General features: G+C 47.7%; 1 protein-coding gene across 4 annotated transcripts in view; it reads right to left on the bottom strand.

Moving 5' to 3' along the window:
• Window positions 1-20,149, bottom strand: part of DIS3L2 (DIS3 like 3'-5' exoribonuclease 2) — a 183,193-nt gene that overhangs the window by 23,755 nt on the left and 139,289 nt on the right. For all 4 annotated transcript variants that reach the window (XM_032698257.1, XM_032698259.1, XM_032698260.1 and 1 more), the window contains one exon: window positions 13,269-13,348. In XM_032698257.1, coding sequence (XP_032554148.1) covers window positions 13,269-13,348 — 80 coding nt within the window. The remainder of the gene's footprint in view (window positions 1-13,268; window positions 13,349-20,149) is intronic.

Raw genomic sequence — 20,149 nt, forward strand, 5'->3', positions numbered from 1 at the left:
AGGTAGCATCAGTACTGTCAGAGAAGAGGATCACACAAACAAATTCTTGCACTCCAGACTCTGAGAACAGGTTAACAGCCATTTAACAGACGGATCTGTTGCACTCCCAAACTGTACACACAGAAAAAAAAGGAGCTTAACAGAGGAATACATCACTTCTGTCTCCTCCCTGACTATCAGAGACTCTCGTTGTAACTCTACCACCACGTGAAATTTATTGCATTTATCAGTACTGGATATGCAGCTTCAAAGAGTGTACATGGTGCTTAGGGAGATGGGAGATGCAGACAGCTTGAACACGCAGCCCTCACACAGCTGGGGCAACACTATTATGAAATATTGTTATGTGGTTTCTCCCACTTCTTGGCTTCATCACAAACTATATTATAAAATATGAATATTATAAAAAAATAGCTGCAACTGACATGTGCCTGTGCAGGGATAAGATGCCCTAGCTCAGCATTTCAGCCCATGCTGCCCCATGTCCCTTCCTGCTTCTCTGCCAACAGGACTGATCCATTCTCTGCTGGTCTCCTCTGCTGAGACCCAGACCCAGTCCCTGCTCCCACCCACTCCCCGTGCTCAGCTGCAGGTACCATCCCTTCATGCTCAGTGATGACATGATATGTCACTCTCCCTTCCCCACTTGATACTCGAACTTTGCAGAGCTGCCCCCTCTGACACTCACAGCTCGCAAACCACTCACAGGTATTTTTAGGATTACCCTTTGGCACTGAGTAATGCTGCTGCTACATGCAGCCAGACCTCTTCCCAGTCACCCTACAGTCACCCCAGGAGATCCTGGTGAGCAGCTGTCTTGCAGTTCAGGTGCTTTGTGGTTCTGAGTGGAAAACAAGCCCAGCCACAAACGAGGTATTCATTTCCCTGCCTGCACACCTTGAAGAGCTGATGGCTCCAGCTGTGGCAAATTTTCCAGTACAGAGCAGGTAAGAAGCAAGGCAGTGTGCATCCGTGCCCTAAAGGAGGAAGGAGGACTGACTATAAGTTCAAATTTAGACTGATTGGGATATATTGTGCCAGGATGACAAGGTTCACACAGCAGCTCCACATTCAGCTCTGAGTCACACAGGAAGCAGCCTGGGGAGCAATTACTGGTATACAAATGCTCTTGAGCTGCAACAAAAGGAAGGCAAGGAGTTTCCCATCAACACTCCTTGAAGTCTTTATCTCGCCCACTTAGGCTAGGGAGAATAATTCCTTCTGCTTAGACAAGTGAAGGCTCGGCAGAGTATCTGCTGGGGGGCCAGAAATGCTGGAGGGGAAGTGACCAGTGATGTGAATCAGGGGTGAGCAGCAGCCACAGCAGCACAGCAGGTTCATCCTGACAGCATCATCCCACTCCCATGCCAGCACTTGTGACTGCAGGAACTACGCTGCATTAGGAACAAGCTGTTCCTCTAATTTAGTCCTCCTGACTCCTCTGTTAAAGATTTTCCTGAAAATATTTGGGGCTTTGACTAGCCAAATGCACTTTTATAACTGACTTCAGATCTCTAGCTGCCACTGCACTATGCCCTGCAGCCCAGCCTGGGCTACAGAGAGCCCAGCCTGGGCTACAGAGGGCAGGAGGAAACTGAACCACAGCCTGATCCCAAAACCAGGTCTGCAGCTCCCCACAGTTTAATCCTTCCCCCTGCATCCTCACACACATAAGCTTTTTATTCTAGCAACCACAGACTACTCTAGGACTGAAGGGGAAAAACATAACAACAATGCACGCCCAGTTGTTCATTTTGTATGTGCTGACAGTCTCGCTTTAATTCTACTTTCCACGTTTAAGGTGTTAATGGGAACCTTGATGCATTTCAGAGGGAACACGCACAGATAGAAGACAGATGAACAAGTCTAAAACCCTGCTTCCAAATTTCATATCAAGTGCTAGATTTGTTTATATCCATATGATACAATCTCCATAAAAGCAATCAACCACCACCGAAAGGAGATGTTTCAATATCTGCACAGCCTTCACAAAGACTAGGCATTAGGTTTTCTTTTATGATGCAGAATAATATAACGGATTCCTTCCACAAGTTCCCAAATGTTGTTATTAAGTATTGCTTCTCTAATAAAATATGCTGCAACATACAACAGTACATGATGTGGCATTGACACGAGTCTTTTCTCTATATAGGACTTTCTGGCTTTTAAACAAATCTGTCTCTTCTATACACTACAGAAGCACAAGATGAGTAATTATGTTCTCTGCTTAATAATGTTTTTGCACTGGCCAATTTAACAGCTAATCTCCACAAACCTCTGAGATAGTCCCCCAGCAGCTACATTTGCATGTTGTAATCAAGTCTTGCTATTAAATCACACTTTGCAACAATAGCTGAGCTGTCAACTACAAGCAATGGCTCTTGCACTGGCACCATGCAGGCAAAAACCCTCGATAAACATGCACAAAGCCACACTGCTCTGCCAGAGAGCATCCCTTTGCAATTTTGGGAGCTTGGGAATGGCTACACCCATCACAGATTTCAGGACAAACATCCTTTGTCTCACTCTGCTTTCTGGAGCGGTCAGTCGGCTTGCAGGTTGTTTTCTCCAGGCCTGTCTGCTGTTCTCTGCAGTGATGCAAAGCCAAACTGGTTTGGCTGTGGTGCTCTGTTGTACTTCTCAGTCTTTCTATGGCACCCTTAAAAAACTGAGCACTCTGGGTGTAAGAGAGAGAACTCTTTGTTGCAAAGGTCCTGTCTTGGCTGCGTGGGCAGAACAGTTTGTGGAGCCGAGCTGAGATCAGAGCACTGCACCCTTCAGGATTAACCACTCTCCTTGAAAATCTTTGCTGTCCTTGTTGCTCACAGTACAGCATGGAGATGTGGTTGAGAGAGAGGGCAGGCCAGCATCCATTCAGTTAAGTGTCCCTCTAAGTATCATCCTATTTTGGCTGTGGAGCCCCGGAATGGTAGGTGTGACACACAGCATGAAGCAGATGTTTGATTTTCCTCTGCTGGCTTCGATCAAGGACTGATCCCCTGATTCTCACTTCCCATTTGCCCTCCCAAAAAAACTCATCCCCAGAAACTCACATAAAATCCAGCTTAGCTTGACACCACACTCCTGCTCCTGTAAATTCACTGGAGTAACAAGTCCCTTCTCCTCTGCTCTCCCACAATCTCGGTTTTCACTCAGTGGCGATAGGGACTGTGAATACCTGAGCAATCCGAGTGCGTCTGTCAAATAACCACACCTAGAGGCAATTCCTATGAATTCCCTGCAGCAAACATCACTGCACCAGTCCAGACTGTTATTGTTGCCGAAAACTCTTGTTCTGAACCAGATTCTGACTCTCTGCAAAACACTGCAAATGTGCAATAAATAGCAGACCCCTTTTGAATCCTGCCTTTTGCAGCAGCCGCACCAGAGGTAGAGTTTCCACACAGTGATGTGGATCAGCCGCAGCCCGGCTGCATCAAGGATGTCTCTGTCCTAATGATTCTTCCTACGCATTAGCACAACATTTATTTCTACCTTGCCCTGTGCTTCCCATTTATCCAGAAATCTGACAAGGTCTCCTTCCTTTTAACATGGAAACAGAGGGAAAGGAGAATTTCTTGCTGGAATTGGCTCACTCTGAGAAAGTAGACAGATCAATCTAGATTTAATCTGTCTCACTAATTGTTGGGGGCTGGAACTGACCCGCAGTTGGCCTGGCTCCGAGTGAGCGTGTGAGCACGGGCAGCCAGCTCCCAGCCTCTCCTGCTTTATGCTGCAAACAAATCACACCAGACCCCTCTGCCTCTGGTGGACCCTCTCTGCTCCTCTGTTACCTGGACACTTGTGCCAGGCAAGTGGCACCACACCAGACAGAGCCTGTCTGGCAGCAAGACTGCAAATGAGCACTGAGCTTAAAATAAAGCATGAAAAACTCAATAATGATGAATTCTCCAACAGGTGCTCTGTTTAGTGCTGCAGAGCTGCCTCTTCACCACTTTAAGTCCTATTTAACCACCCAGTACCCACAGGTACTTCCTGCACGTGTAGCTGCTCACTAACCTGATTATGCTGAGATGAGTAGAGTTTGTATGAACTCTTTTACTACATCAGGCTGTTTGGCCTGGACTGTCTCAGCAAAATGAGATTATGCCAGAGATGCAACACATACAAGAGCTCTGCCAGGGTTGGCTTTCACCACAGGCATGGTGCAATGAGCAGTCGGGATGTTGGTCTCTGCTCAGCTCAGTGGAGATGGAAAGAAATATCTACGGGCACCCCAGAAGGAGATAAAAGCTCTACTGAACAAGGCAGGAGTGAGGAGTGATCTGATCAGCAAGAGATGCTCAGGAACAGTTAGTCACCACAGTATTCAAATGTCAAAGTTGTCAGAGCAGCAGGAGGGCACAGAGCAAAGACAGAAGGAGGGGAAGCTGGGGATACTGTGTTGCTCAGCTCACAAGGCCAGTGCTCAGAGTGGCATGGCCCTGCAGAAGCAGAAAGGCCTGACAAGACCCTACCCAGGCTAAAACCCAGGCTGAGCTCTGCACCTGTCTCTACCAACCAAATGCTGTGTGCAGATAATCATACCCAAAGCAACAGAGCTTTGCTGTAACTGAGAGCTGAGTTGCAACAGCAAGTTTGCTTTTCTCTATTCCCTTCTGTTTGATGATGGCAAAGTGCTTTATAAATGCTAATTAAAAAGTCACTGAGGATTCTTTCTCTTTTCTGTTCTGCAGATGGTGGTGGAGCAGAGAGCATGCAAGGGACAGCCTCTGAGTCAGGAGCTGACCCTGGACATCCTGCCCCACGTCTGGTGAGCTGGTGAGGCGTCCAGTGGGATCACCAGAGAACAGAACATTTCCAGAGGCAGAAAAATCTTGCAGAACATCTTGGCCAATAATGACGCTGCTCATTTAAGGGTGCTGCATTTCAGATGAGACAGGTGAAGGACACAAAATTTAAGATGTTCAAAGCTGATCTGAGAAATTTAGAAACATCTCCCATTAAAATTAATGGAAACATTAATGCAAAGTACACTCAGATCCTCAAGCAGGTTCTTTCCAAGCAAGATCTTTCCATTAACTTGAAAGGAAGTTGTGCCCAAATCCTCTTACATTGCTGGGAACGGCTCAGATAATACAGGGAAAGTCAGGTTACAAATCCATTAGGCTCCAGATTGACTAATGCATGGCAAATTGAAAGAGGTGAAAGTGCTAAGCTGTAACAAGAACCCCACTCAGGGTGACCTTGACACGGTAAGGAGCTGAGCACACAGAACATGCTTGTGAGTTGGAGTTCCTTTTTTCGATGGAGAAGAAGCAGGGAGGTGTGGAGGGAGCAGAGTCCACTGCCAGACTGATTCAGCTGAACTGAACTGTGGAAAAAACACTGAAAAAGCAAAAGGACCCAGAACAAAACACAGCAGTAGCTGGAAAAGTAGAACTGCAACCCTAGTTGCTCAGGATAGGGTAAGGAGAGATACTTCCACTCTCACCCTCTAATTTGTGAGGACATAATTTCAAACGATAAGGTAAATGGCATGCCCAGCTTGGCAGAGTTCATGGAAAGAGAAGTGGTATGAGTGCAAAGCTGATCCTTTACATTAACACAGAGCAGTGTGGCAGGAATTTAAGACTGGGAGGATTATTCTGTCAGCTGATCTCTTGTGCCTGGAGGCCTTCAGGTTGCTACTGGTCTGTCAAATAAACTGATGTGTAGGGTCTAAAACACCTTCCAGAACTACATTTGCCCTTGAAGAAGAATTCCCTGGTTTCTCTTGGCACAATTTGCCAGTTAATCTCTCTTGCCTTTCAAATGCCTGCTTTATTTCTAATCTGAACACTTCAGCTTTCAGCCAGTAGCTCTTTATGAGAGAGCAATCCCAGCTGGCTGACAATCTACCCGGTTACTCCAGTTTGCACTGTGGATTCCCTGGGGAACAAAGGTACTTAGTGCTGAACAGACTGTAGAGGTCCTGCCCATGGCAAACTGAAACCCCCACTCCCTCCAGGCAGAGAGTGCAGACCGAACAGCAGGATGGGATGGGGAGCAGGAATGGCAGGTCTATCCCCAAGCAGAGAATCCTTCATTGCCGCCAGTACTCATGATTCCCTTCATCACCTCGGTGTTACCCCACTGTCTGAGATTACATGCAACTCTCCACCCCTAGTTTGTACCTAAAGCACCTCCTGACAAAGCAAAAGAAGGCAGCACATGCACTTACCTGCTGTCCCAGTGCTCCCTACTTGCAACATCACAGGGTGGCCAGCAAAACCCACTACTGGCAGAGAAGTCAGTCTGCACGATGCCTATATATTCAAGGACACAGAGACCAAGCCAAAATAGGACTCCTCCCTATTATGAAAAGAGTATGTCTAGAAATCCTGCTGGGAAAGGGACAGCTAGGGGGTCTGGTGACTTTTCTAGCCAGATGTCAGCCCAGGAGAGGGCCTTCCTTGACACAAAATCAATCCAGCAACTTGGGTTCAAGGTGAAATTGAGAGGTGTTTCTTGTGGAATGACGATTATTCATTCTTTCCCACGTCAGATCTGTCCTCTCCCATGTTCCTAAGGGCTAATCACAGACTCATCTAATTCAGGGCTGCTAAGAAACCCACATCCACAGGTTAGCAATTCTAGTCCAGATATAGCTCACTGCCTTGGGCATTAGTCAGACACACAGGCCAGGGAAAATGGTGCTGAAATGCTGCTGAGGGCTTTCAAACCTATTGTTAAACAAATGGATATGTAAACAGATCTCAGAGGATGACACATGGAGACAGCATCTCTGACTCAATTACAATTGCAGGATATTTTCTCGCCTACCTGACTGCCACCAAATACCCAGACACCTAACACTGATAACAAGGAGGTTTTACAGCTCCTCCCCGAGAGAACACTGAAACAAATAAGATGACAAACTCCTCTGATTCAGTCTAGGGAGAGAAGGGAGGTCCTGCACTCACTGGGATTTAAGATCCCAGTCCTTCCTGCCCCTTAAGGGTGGGAGCACACACTGACTGCTTTGGAACCCTGATAAGGATTTAGAGAGGGCTACTGGTCACTGTGGGATATTGTGCAGGACACTAAAGAAGGCTTCAAACATTCATTTGGGAGGGATAAGGTTATCTTCAAATCCCATCTGATTGCTCAAGGGAAGGTGGGTTTCCTTGATCACCTTTTCTATTTGCATCCCCCATATCACACTGACACTCCAAGGATTTGGCAGTTACTATTTCTACAGCTCTGATGGACTGGAAACCTGCTATTAAAAAGCAGGGTGGCAGGAGGAGGCAGGTCTGTGTCAGCAAAAGCAGTTAAGTAGTCCCTGGACAGAGCCTTTTCCAAGAGCCCTTCTTCCCCAGCTACAAATGGCCATAGGGGCCCTTCTGCAAGGAAAGAACAGCTCTCTGCTCTTGCAAGTCTCAAGTGACAAAGGCTATTTTGCAGCATATGTCCCAGCAGCCTGTGGAGGTGGCAGACAGAAAACCGAGCTCATGCCTTAGGCAGGAAGGATTACGTATCTTTTGAAGTTTTAAAGGTCAACCTCCAGACTTATTCTCCTGGACAATTTACCCTTCACTGAACCAATACCAAAACCAGGAGGACTGGTTTATCTCCATGTACAGTGACAAAATAATTCACCACCATTGGCCAACTCCAGTGCTTAGGCTTTGGCACGTGAAGGGTGTATGTGGGTAAAGTTCAGTGCCAATAAGTCAAACAAAAACCAAGACATGGTATCAAAAGAAAAATTCCAATGCGCTCAGTCTTCTCTTTTTTTCCTGGAAATTACACTGATTTTATTTTGATGTGAAATCTAAACAAGGCATTTCAAGGCTACTAGCTAGCATCCATCCAACCCTATGATGCCAAGGGTCATGTACATGGATTTCCCCCATGAAATTCCAGCCTTCCAGACAAGACAAACATGAGAAGATGCCACTTTCAGAGACTTCCCTGGCCTTGCAGGTCAGAGTGGGGCAGAGCACATATTTGCTGATTACTAACCAGAAAATCAGATGCCAGCAGGGGAGCTCCTTTACACCAACACAAGCAGAGCTGCTCCACTGGGATGCGTGCCATGAAACAACCATGTAATAAGGCAGGTCAGGCATCCAGGGACTGTGTGAGCTGTGCAGCAGCTCCTTGTGCAAACAACCCACTCTGCAAGCCTCAATTTCTCAAAAGGAACAAAACATCTTATGGTAAACCTGCCAGCTCACTGCAGAGCAACCAGGTCCATGCTAAAGTCCAACACATGAGCTGTGCACCTGGGAAGTACCTCTGAACACAAATCAGTTATGCTGTGTCAGCTGCTTTACATATTTTGTTCCTAGCACTGCCAGTCAACAGCTCTCCTAGCAAAAAAGAATAAATTCCGAACAATTCTGCTTTGCTCTTTTCAGAAAAATAAACCTTCCCAAATCTCCACCCAAGCTCTGTTTACATCAAACCTGCTGCAGTCCTGAATGGGAGCAATAAATGGAGTGAGCTAATGTGTTAGTGACAAATAACCAGTTCAAACAATTCCAGCATAATTATAGGTTGGCTCTCCTGATGTAACATTGGGTACATCACTGCAGATATTACATTCACCTTATGAAAAGACTGCACAGAGGAGCTCTGTTGGTAACCCAAACAGCATTATGTATCACGAGCCTGTCAGCATCAGGAGTGCATGCACCCTGGCATTTGAAGTCCTGGTGTTTTAACTGATAATCCGATGTACCAGGCATCATTGATCTCTATATAAAAGGGGGCACCACTTTTCCTTTCAACTGGAGCTATTTTTCACTCCTCATTCTGAAGAGTTGTGTGCTGCTGCCCGCAAGTGGCTACACTGCACAGCAGCTCGATCTGCAGCACTCTGGGTCCCCAGAGAGACAAAATGATCAATACTCCAACGCTGCTTTTGTAAGAGGTCTCTAAGTGCTTCCATGCGAGATGCTGCTCCTCTGGGTTTAGAAATTACTCTGAAGAGAACATGAAAGCCCCCACTGCAAATTCATAATCCTGACACAAACCACAGCTGCAGCAAGGAATTAAAATGAAATTCATTTGTGAGCTGCAAGCTGGTCTATCGGCAAAGGCAGAATCTGGGATGTGGGGAAGGGACCTCAAAAATAGACCAAAACCTAGAGGCTGAGGGAGCAGGAAACCATATTAGAGGAGCACCAGCTGGGGACAAGGAAGTGTCACACTTGACAGGGATTTACAGCTTCTCAGCAGGTCTGGGATGGCAGGGACCCTGAGCACTGCATCATCTAAGAAAGGTGACAGTAATCAGAGTCTTGGGAGGGAAGACAAAGGCATTTGAAGGATCAGATCTGCTGTGGGTAGGTGAGCAGAGCATAGGAGGTCTTCAGAGAAGAGTCTGGACAGTGATGGTGAATGCAGAAAACAGATTGGATTTTCTATTTCTTGGATACAGCCAAAAGACACTGAAGTTCTTGCAATTAATTTCTTCCAGGGGGATCTCAAATTGGCTTTGGCTCTTCCTGCACACAGCCTGGAAAAAGTCTTTCATGATCATCTGTAACCTTTATGGATCTCCTCCTTCCCGCTGCCTGGCAGCCCAGAGGAGCAGGCTCCAGAGTGGGCAGCTGGCTCTTCCTCAGCACAGCCAGAATCACATTCCTAGAGCAGGGACTGGTGACTGCATGTTGTAAGACACGATTCATGAGCCGTGGTGGTGGATGTGAGTGGACTTGATGGTCTTTTACTGCCTGGCTAGGTTTTGCAATTGGATCCTGTGTAGGATCAGAGAAACCCAGCCTGTGTCAAGAGGCAGTGACAGAAAGCCATTTCCACTGTCAACACCCGACACGTGCTGCAGTCACACCACAGGATGGCTGGCAGGGCTGTCCCCTCCTGGATGTCACTGCTCTGGGGCCATGTGAAGGCTGACAGTACCCTCCCGTTCCAAATGTCACCGGCTGTCTCTGTGTCATGGCACAGTGCTCCCATTGCAGGGTAGTGTCCTGCAGAGCCCAGAGCAGTGGCCCAGGGCTCTGTCTGTGTTACACTGACTGATTCCCATTAGGGAGAATTTAAGCAACATGGCTTGAAAATGAGAAAGCACATTGCTTGCTTCTGTATTAGGTCAAGCCATTTCCTCTGGGGCCAGGAAGGATTGAAAGGCTGGGAAGGACTGGCAGCCAAGGGGATGGAAGTGTCTAGGTCTGAGCAGGAAGAAGAGGAGAAATGATGTTCCCTGGTCTAACCCCTGTGAACTGCAGTCTTGCTCCTCCATACAGCTCCAAGTAGAGCACTTGGATCACTACTGGGACTATCAAGTGCCATCAGATACCCACATATTATAGCAGGGTTGGAAGGGTGAGCAGCCGGCTGCTCAGCACATCTTTTGCTCCCAATCCAAGGCTTCTAAGGCTCTGCAGAGTCCAGTCTACCCAAAGTGCTCGATCCCCAGGGTGCAATAGTGGAGCAGGCACCTGGTGAGCACTGTGCCCATAAATGTTCCTGCAGGCAGGCAGGGAGGCAGGTAGGCAACAGGAAACTGCCAGGGGCAGGCAAAATTTCCTTGGAAGGGTTTTATCATTTTAAAGGGAACAAATTCCATTTGATTGCCCTTGTAAGAGCCTGCATGGTACTTGCACTTCTAGCCTAAGCAATAGAAATTTTAATTGCTCTGGTAATTACACTTCCAGCAATGCTGCAGTCCTTTGTTCTGCAAGTGGGAGACCAACATCCACTGTTCTCCGCTGGCCCCATCTGGCTGTAGCTTGGAACAGCATTTGCCACTTGGAGGGGAAGGGACATTCCTTCAGTGACCAGGGTGACAGTAAGCCTTGACAAGCACAGCCTGGCTCGCACAGATCTCTGGGGCACTGGGTACACTCCCCAGGTCAGAACGGGTTTTTGTCGACCAGAATCACCTCAGCTTCCTCCTGTTAAAACTGCTGCTCAAGATCCTTGCAGACCTGCACTCCTGCCCTAAGTCTTTTCCCGGAGCAGGTCCCAGACCGATGCTCTGCCGAGGGCACTGAGCTCCAGGGTGCACATTTCCAGTCTTTCCCATGCATGAGCTTGCAGTGTGTCACCAGTATTTCTTTTCTGGGCTGTAAAACGGCTCCAAAACACAGTGTAGACACCAATCTTATATTGCTTTAACTTCTGGCTACATCTTAAGAAGGAGGCAGAAGAGCTGTTACCCCTGAGGGTCTCAGTGGGTACTGTCAAAGCTTGAGAGAACAGAAGCCCTACAATTTACCCTGGAAAATTACTGTAAGGAAAAACTATAGTAACATGTGCTATATTACTCTGTGGATATCAAATTAACCCTGTGACAGGCCCAGTGCTTGAGAAGAACCACCTCTTCTTGGCTGAGCAGGAACCACATCCGGTGCTTCCCAAAACTACTCAAATACAAAGCTCTGTTGCCAGTAAAGCTGCAGCACCTGTGAACTCCTCCAAAATCATCCGGGGTACAACCAGATCCAAGCGCACATTTGGCTCAAGGGCATTTTACCTGCAAGAATACGTCAGCCGTAGCACAGACCTTCACGCTTCAGTTCACCAGCCAAGGATTTTTGGAAGTGCTGGGCTGCATGCACAGGGTTTAGGAGGATAAGCATGTGTGCAAACATAGCCAGGCTCTCCCCAGGAAATGGGATCCTGCTCCCCCCAGGTTGGTCAAGCAAGCTATAAAATACAACGCATTGGACTGGGGGCCTGCAGGGAGATGTAGTTGCAGTTTGGATCTATCGGACATGCGCAAAGTCTGGGTTTATTTGCAATTCCACTCATCCTGCCCACACTGTATTTTTCCAAGTCATGATCCCGGCTGGCATGGCCCAGGGTGGCTCAGCTCTCACACTTGCCAGAAATGCAGGACACAGCCATACATCTCTAAATCAACAGCTGCCAACATGCCACAGCTACTTTGTCACATGCTGGACCCCTCACAGCTAAAAGCAAGGTTTCCAAGTGGAATTGCTATTGGCCTTAGCGCTTAAACAAAATAGCTCCACTCCTGTCCCCAGAGTTTCCTCAAACAATGGCACAAAACACCCACTGGAGCCTAGACAGAGGAGGGTCTGAGGCAAAAAACCCACAGCTGCTGATTTTTGAGATATACAGCATACAATTAGAAACATTGGTTTATAAACATCCTTAACAAACCCCAAAAGGCCTGTGGGGTTTCTTTTCCTCACTGTCCATTGTGTGCCACCGCCCTCAAAAACCTCAAAAACAAACGCTCCTCCCTTGTTGACTTTATGCTTTGGCACTGAACTGAATGTTTCCCTGCGAGCTTGGTGGTGCTAGAGGTACCAACTCTGCTCATACCAGCCTCTGGGGCCAGGATAGTTGGGGTGGGATCATGTGCTAATCACCTATCCACTTGCAGGAAGGAGTCTGCCCCTAATGATACCCCTTCTTGTTTAAACATTAAGATTTCTCTTGGCTAAGAAAGGGGTCTGTGCATTTGCAGATGTCCCTCTTCCTCACTGGAGCTGTTCCTGTCGGTGTTTCAGAGCAGATCTAATTACAGACTGTTCTGTTCATTGACAATATCATATACCCTCCTTTTTTAGGTTAACTTCAATAACTGGCAAGAAGAAGAACTACATGGGTGGAGTAACAGGCCATGGATTTATGACATGCTGGTATTCTGCTGCTGCTGTCAATTTGATAATGAGAATGTGATTTGATATAAAAACATCTTGGGTGCCAATTCACTACAGCAGCTAGTAAAAATAGGCAGAATACCTAGAAATAGAGGACTCTGTGCTCCAAACACATCCAAAGCTTGAATATCATATAGTACCTTACAAAAACAGAGCACGTGGCTGCACTGGGGCTACAGTACCACAAAGGCCACTCAGTGAACCCAGGCATGAGCTTTAGCAGAGAGAATGGGGCGCTGTGTGGTCTAGCTGGGCACAGGTGAGGGCTGCCCTTTTCAGCAGTCTTTGGGTGCTTTACCCCAGCCCATGCTCCCAGAGTGACCCCAGCACAAAACAGTGTAGGGTGTGAGCTGCAAACACACCACGGCACAGCCTGGGTGAGCTCTGTCAGAGCCCCAGGTACTCAAGCAGGCCTTTTAGACAAATGAAAGCAACTTTTAAAAGCTGCAGAAAAAAGGGGGCTGCTGCAGGGCCCCGTGCATTTTAAAGGATCTGGCCTTTACAGGAGCTGTTCCCAGTTTCGGGTCAAGCCTGAGGCCTGCTTTAATTTACTTTTAAGTGGTACAAGCAGTTGCAATCCCTTTGCCAGAAGGCAGGGTAGCCTCCTTTCACTGCACCTTCCCGTATTTGCTGTATGTAATATTCCACAGGCCTTACCTGTTGCTGTCCCGGTACTGATAAACATAACAGCTTTGAGGCATCCCACTCTCCTGGTCCAAGGTAAACGAAAGCTTCATCTGCAGAGAGGAGAAGGAGTGTGGGACAACGAAAAGAGAGAGAGAAAGAAAAAAAAAAAGCAACATTTTAGGCTCTCAGTCATCACAGTAATTTCTAGAGAGGTTTGTGGAGGAAAGCTTAATTCACCAAGCCTGACACGCAAACACCATGGCCTGGAACATACCGTGGGGTTCCAAACCTCAGGGAAAAGTCACATGCGTTGTAGAAACCTCTTGCTTTTTCCACCCTTTGTTACTATAAAGTGTTCGTGGTTCTTCTGAAATGCATGGGTCATAACAGCTCACCCCTCCAAACCCACCCACACACACCACCCTTCACCAAAGCGATTGCGGTTCCCCTCAGACACTAAAGAAATGAGTTTCTCCATCGGCAGCTGTAGTTCCCACGAGCCTTTCTCTGAAAACTTTCCCGGCTCCATCTCGTTCCTCCAGTGCATTAGAACAGAGGAGAAACCACAGAGGGAAAGGTGACAGATTTTTCCTTCTGTGCAGAGTTATTAAAGAGCTGTTAGAAGGGTTTGCAGTTTGGATCCGCCTCCGGCAGCAGGCTATGATGGGACCTGGAAGCTGCTCTCTTTGCAGCTCCAAGAAGGCATTCAGCAAGGCTTTTCGGATTTCAAACATGGCTCATTTTATTTAAGGGGGAAAAATTAATCCTCTTTCAACAAACAGCGGAATGGTTCTGTGGGGAGACTTTTTTGCTGAAAATGTCTCCAGTGATTTTATACACTGAACTGCCTAGAAACCAGCACGGAACTGAGTCCTGCAACAGCCCTGCACATCCAAGCAGCCCCTCATTCCCCAGGGGAAAGCTGCTGGCCCCCAGACCAGTGTCCCACAAGCTCTCACAGCCATGAGGTGCAGCCCCTGGGCTCAGTAAAACGGCTGCAGACCCTGACCAGGAGCCAGCAGGCTGAGTAAGAGAGGCAGCATCCTTTGAAGGAGGTAGCTGCCAGTCTTCATGCACTTTCTTGGGGTCACAGAGATTATTATCAGCAGGGCTGTTGCCACTGCTGGATCATATAGGACTCCTGAAATGGTCTGGGAAGACCATTACAAGGGCTAAAAGTCAAAGGAGATTTGTTAGGATGAGCCTGACCTTTTTAAACAGGGAAAGGAGGAGAGAGCAGTATTGAGCCACTCCATTTGATCACAGACTCCTCTCCTCTGGGCTCCAAGAAAATTGCTAACTCAAATTAATGGCTTATTCAGGAATGAATACAGAATTAACAGCTTATTCAGGAATGAACACAGAATTAAAACGTTTTTCTCCTGTAGGCTGTTAAGAAACCCCGTGTGCTGAATCACTAGATGATGCACTGATTTCCCTTCCCTAAAGGGTAGCAAAGTCATATACTGTGTTCTCACTGACCCAAATAAAACTGCATGCCACGAAACCATTGAAAAATTCACCATCTGGAACACTGAGCTAAGAACCAAGTACCAGGCTGAAACCATATTCAGTTGATCTCCCTTGACTTCTACACCCCTAACACTGTAAGCCATTCTGAAACACATGATCATGCAACACCACGTCACACACGTGCCTATGTTACAGGTACCACTGTCCAGACAGTGGCCTCTTACACTCTCCACAATTCCCTTCCTGCAAGCCCTGATCTTACGACAGCTTAGTAGATCACTCAGTCCCATTTTGGAGACTGGTGTCTAAGGCAGGACTAGTACTGCTGGGGCTGGGGATGCTTCTTTTGGCCAAGATCCATGAAGCCTGGCTGTGGATCCAGCCTCTCCAGATGCTACAATGGCAAATGGCAGCAAGAAATGAAGCAACCTCCCCAAGAGAGACAGGTGATCACCCTGCTGGCCATAGGTTAGTCCATAGCCAGAGTCCTCCCAAGTGAGCTGCCCTAGTTTGGGGAACTGAAGGAAGAACTTCTCAAAGCCATTTTTTCCGGGACAGGTTTTCCACAGCTTTTCTACTAGAATATCAGGAAGCACCTCTGAGGCAAAAGAGACAGCAGTTATCTCAGACACAGCTCCCCCGGATACTTTCCTCTGTGGAATGGGCAGTGCACTACAGAATCAGTGGAGACAAAACACGAAAGAAAGTGAAAAATTTGGGAAAAGTGTGACTTTGGCCACTTACAGCAATAATTTTGATCAGGACAAACTCAGGAGTGCCTGTCTCTCGTTTGCAGCTCTCACCTAAGTGGGCTTTGGGGTTGCAGTAACTGAGCATCTCTGGTTACATCTCTGAGCATCACCTGGGTTCTGGATCCCTGGCACAACTCAGGGCTGAAGCCAAGCCTCTGCAAGGAGACAAGTCCAGGGTGCAGGAAGGAAGGAAAAGGGCTGGGAAGGAAAACAGTCTAGTCTGAACAGTCTGCCAGGGAAAGCTGTGTGGTAATCAGGTATAGGAAGGTGACCTTTCCACTATCTGGGGGGATGGGGTCCCATGGAACCTGCCTACCCAAAAAGGAAAGATCACAGTTCCCAAAGATAACGAATTTTCAATTTTCTGTTATTTTAACCTCTCTTTGTCTGCTCATGGTATTTCAGACAAATAAAACACACCCTGCTTGGCAAGCTCAGCCATTTCTGCTACCCATCAGTGCCAGCAAGGCATGGGTAATGGAGACTATACATGGCTTGACCATCTGGGGCAATACTGTCAGGCAAGAGGATGCTGCCATCACCCACATGACCCTACTCAGAGAAATGCAGGGTCAGGCCATCACACAGAGATGTGTAACTAAAGGTCTGTCCCTCAACCATAGCTCAAGGTAGTTGTGCTGTCATTGATGCACAAACCATGCTCTTGTGCAGATCTGCCCTGCTGATGCCCTGTCATGGTCAGCCAGGAGGGGGAAGAGTGAACCTGTGATTGTCATCCAGGCCATGAGTCCTCACAGACTCCAAATGAACAAGCCAAGCTCTGACTGTGGCCACCAGCAACACTCCAGCTGCCTTTGCTCATTTGGTGGCATTTGGCCTCTGCAGGGAGCAGAGCCCTAGGCAAAACTCACCACAGGTTGGAAAAAGAGGAGGTAAGGCAGGTAAAGAAGGACTACCTGAATGCTGCAGGAGGCACAATGGGTTGCAGACACTGCAAGCTTCCCACTAAGCTTAAAGAGATTATCCACGCCTACTCAACATCTTGCAGTTGGGTCTTCCCTCCCATTGGAGCCACAGGAGAGCTCCACAGATCACCCGCTGACACGTGCTCACTTCTGCACAGCCGTACTCACTGCAAAGGCACTTATGCCTCCCAGCACCTCAGTGCTTTGGAAGGTCAGCACAGATTTTTTTCTCTCATGCTAAAGCTAATCTATGAAGTTCCTGCTGCCACAGACTTCCAAGAACAGAACTCAAGTGTCCTTTCCCAGCTCTCTGCATCCCTACGCTGCTGCTTCTCCCTGCTTCTATCTTCTCCTGCAGCTGCCCTTCCCTTTTGCCTTCATTCACTACACACAAAACCTCTGGTTATTTCTGAATTACAGAAGGTTGCAGGGCAAGGCTGGGGCAGATGTCAGGAGCTGATTGACCACTTCATCATTCCTCTATCTGAATTCTGCTGCACTAATGTCACGAGACATCCAGAGCCTCCTGGATACATGAAGCCCAACAAAACAAGCAGCCTTTTGCAATCATCCCTCTGGCACAGCTTTAATTCTTAAGCAATTTGACAACATTGCTCCAACACTACATTGCTGCTTTGAAGCTCCTTTTTGTGTGTGTCAGTGTTCCTTGTCTGAAGGAGCTTGCTGTAAAGCCAGCAAACAAAGTACCATGGCAAAGGAAAGGGCACTGCTCCTCAAAATACCGCATTTTATGCCTGCAGGGGCAATGGAGGATTAAGTTTCTTAGAGAAATGCAAGTGCAGGGTGACCCCATCACAAGGATGGTTCATCAGATCAAGGGATCTTTGCTGTTAAACATATGAGATAATTTCATTTTACAAGGCACTGCTGGGCTTCACTGGGAGAGGACGGGGAGAGGAAATTTCACAGCACCAAGCTGTGGTGTGCTTTGGCTTGCACTGCCCCCTTCGGTTGTGTAGCCCTGGAGCTCACAAGCTAATAAAGATCCCTTTCCACTTCAATGGCTTTGCACATAAAGAAGCGTTCGGCATGGTGTGCGTGAACTCTACAGGAAGGGGAGCTGGAACGTAGCCATGCTGAGAACAGAGTGCTGCCTACCAGGAGAGCCCCATCAATAATTGAGACGTCAGAGGCACAGGGAGGTGCGTGAATAAGAGCTGTCAAAAGGAGTAATTGGGATCTCTTTGGATACAGTGATGGATAGGCTCACTTGTTACCAGACACAACTTCAATACACCCAAAGAGAAGAGGAGCAAGGCACTGAAATTCAAAGGGGCTGGGGCAGGCTCTTTGATGGGCAGGATGCTGTTGACTCCATGGATGGGAGTATCTCACTTAAGGTACCAAGCAGGTGTGAGCATGCTGTCCTGTGACTGGTCAGTGGAGCAAGAGAATGTACCCACAGCACACCCTTGGTGAAGTTTAGTGGCACATACTGCAGGCTTGAGGTGAAGGTAATGCCACATCCTTGAGGAAAGCCACCTCAAGGAAAGTCACCTCTCACCCAAGCACGTGGGCTGTGTGCACATAATGCTTGTTTGTGCAATGGCTCCACTCTTTGGATTAGTTAACATATTCCTGTTCTCTATTCCTATGTCCTTAAATCAAGCAGAGGATACAGCTGGCTGACAGTGGGATGCTACTTGTTTATCAATCAGACACTGACATGCTTCGTCTGCACCCAAGGGTTCCCACACCCCCTCAGCAGAGGTGAACAGTGCACAGACATGGACAGACACAAGACACCAGCAAAAGCAGAAAGGCTTAGGGAGCTGCCCCTCAGTGCACTGACCCCTGTGGGGACCCCATGCTCTGCTCAGGAAGACAGACCTTGGTGGGGGTATTGGGGAAGCTGCTCACATCTTGGGACTTCCTCCATCAAGGCTAGAAAGAGGATTTTCAGAAAGGGGGAGCAGTGCTTCACACTGTCACAGACCTCCAGACTGCCTGTGCTTCAGTGCAGCCAGCAGCCATCCTCATTTTAAAGAATGTTTTAGGCCTGCAGTAGTTAGGGGCTCAGTCATGCGATAAAGCCTGGTAGTTCCAACAAGGAGAGAGCATGAGGAGCACTCTCCTGGCTGCTGAAACACTGCCAGTACCTATCCTGACCTGACTGGGCAAATTCTGCATGCCCCTTGAGTAAATGGTTTGGCTTGGATCCCCCCGTTCCCAGCCTTGGCTCTGAGCAGCAAACCTTCGTCATGAGATGAAAAGTTTTCTCTACACATGCACTGTATCAGAGAGGTATTATCAGTTCAGCCAAATAACCAGGTCAAAGACTTCAGCTGTCCCAATTGTAGGGCAATGTAAGGGCACGCTCTGGCCAGCCTTGGTTAGAACTGTTCAAGGTAATTCCACTGATGTGATGGGGTATTCAAGCAGAAGAAGTTCACCCAGGGCAAGGAGGCAAGGCAGAACATGAGCCTCCAAGACAAAAACCAGGGAACTTGATCTAAAGATTACACTAAAAACAGTCTCCTGAAAGGCCAGGGCTCTTTTTTACCCTTGGCACTCATTCAACTTTAACCCTACTTGCATGGAAGTCCAAAAAGACTGGTAGTTGCTCCCTCTTGGAATAAAGGCTCCCCTCTCCAGCAAGCTCTAGAAAGCTTTTTAAGAATAAACTTACTCATCAAGCAGGTTTTCATGCCCCGCCCAAACTTCGGGTTTGACCCAAAAAAAAAAAATAGTCCTGAAGTCCTGACACTCACTTTTAAAACCACAAAAAACGAGCCATGCTCCAGTAACGTAATCACAGAGTTTTCTGGCACCTTGTCCCTTAAAAATACATCCATCTGCCTCCACGCAGGCCATCAAACTCAATCTTGTTCACAATGGATTTCCCAATTCCTGCGTGCTGGAAGGACTGCAGCAGTGCTGGCTGTGCTGGCTGGACGAGCCCTTACAGAAGCGCAGGCTGCAAACCTCACAGCTGTGTTTTCACTTAAAGAAGCTGCTCTTGAGACCAAAGCACTTCTTCCATGAGCTTTTCTATTTGTGCTGCAGCTCAAAATTGCTGGAGAAAGACCCTGGGTAGCGGCTGAAGAACATGTGGTAAGGATAGGATGGGGGTAATAAAGGACAGACCAAAAGTCCTACAGTGGAAAAAGAGGAAAGACAAGGAAACTCACTACCGGCTTAACTAGTCACCTCTCACACTGGGTTGGAGCAGTCCTTTCCTTTTGGCTTTGCAGACAGCAAATGTTTGGCCAATCTCAGCACCTTGTTATGGGACTGCTGTTGCTATTGGTTGGAAGTCATGAACTGGTCCTAAACCGATACAATCACACCTATTGCCTCCTCAGAGAGACTCCTTCTCCCCACCCCTAAATGCACAATTTCCAGGTGAAGGTTTAAATTCTCCAGGAGGCTCCCGAAGCCATCTCTGCTGCCCTGTGTCCTCAGTGCATTAGCCAGCAAACTACTTTTCTTAACAGGCTACAAGATCCACACATGCGGCTAAGGATAATGTCGAGCCAAACCCCAACCCAACCAGCTGAAGCTCATTTGGGGTATTACTCTGGTCTGAATGCCTCTGCTTACTTCTATAGGTGATACACTCCCAGAATCACAGAATATTCTCAGTTGGAAGGGACCCACAAGGATCATCAAGTCCAACTCTTCAGTGAATGGTCCCTGTGGGGATCAAATCCACAACCATGCTCTAAGCAACTGAGCTAATCTCAGGTGACTATTTTAAAATCCTTATCATTTACTTTGCTGCTGCCTGTATCATACA

Source organism: Chiroxiphia lanceolata, chromosome 10 (genome assembly GCF_009829145.1).
Source record: "Chiroxiphia lanceolata isolate bChiLan1 chromosome 10, bChiLan1.pri, whole genome shotgun sequence".
NCBI classification, from domain to species: domain Eukaryota; kingdom Metazoa; phylum Chordata; class Aves; order Passeriformes; family Pipridae; genus Chiroxiphia; species Chiroxiphia lanceolata.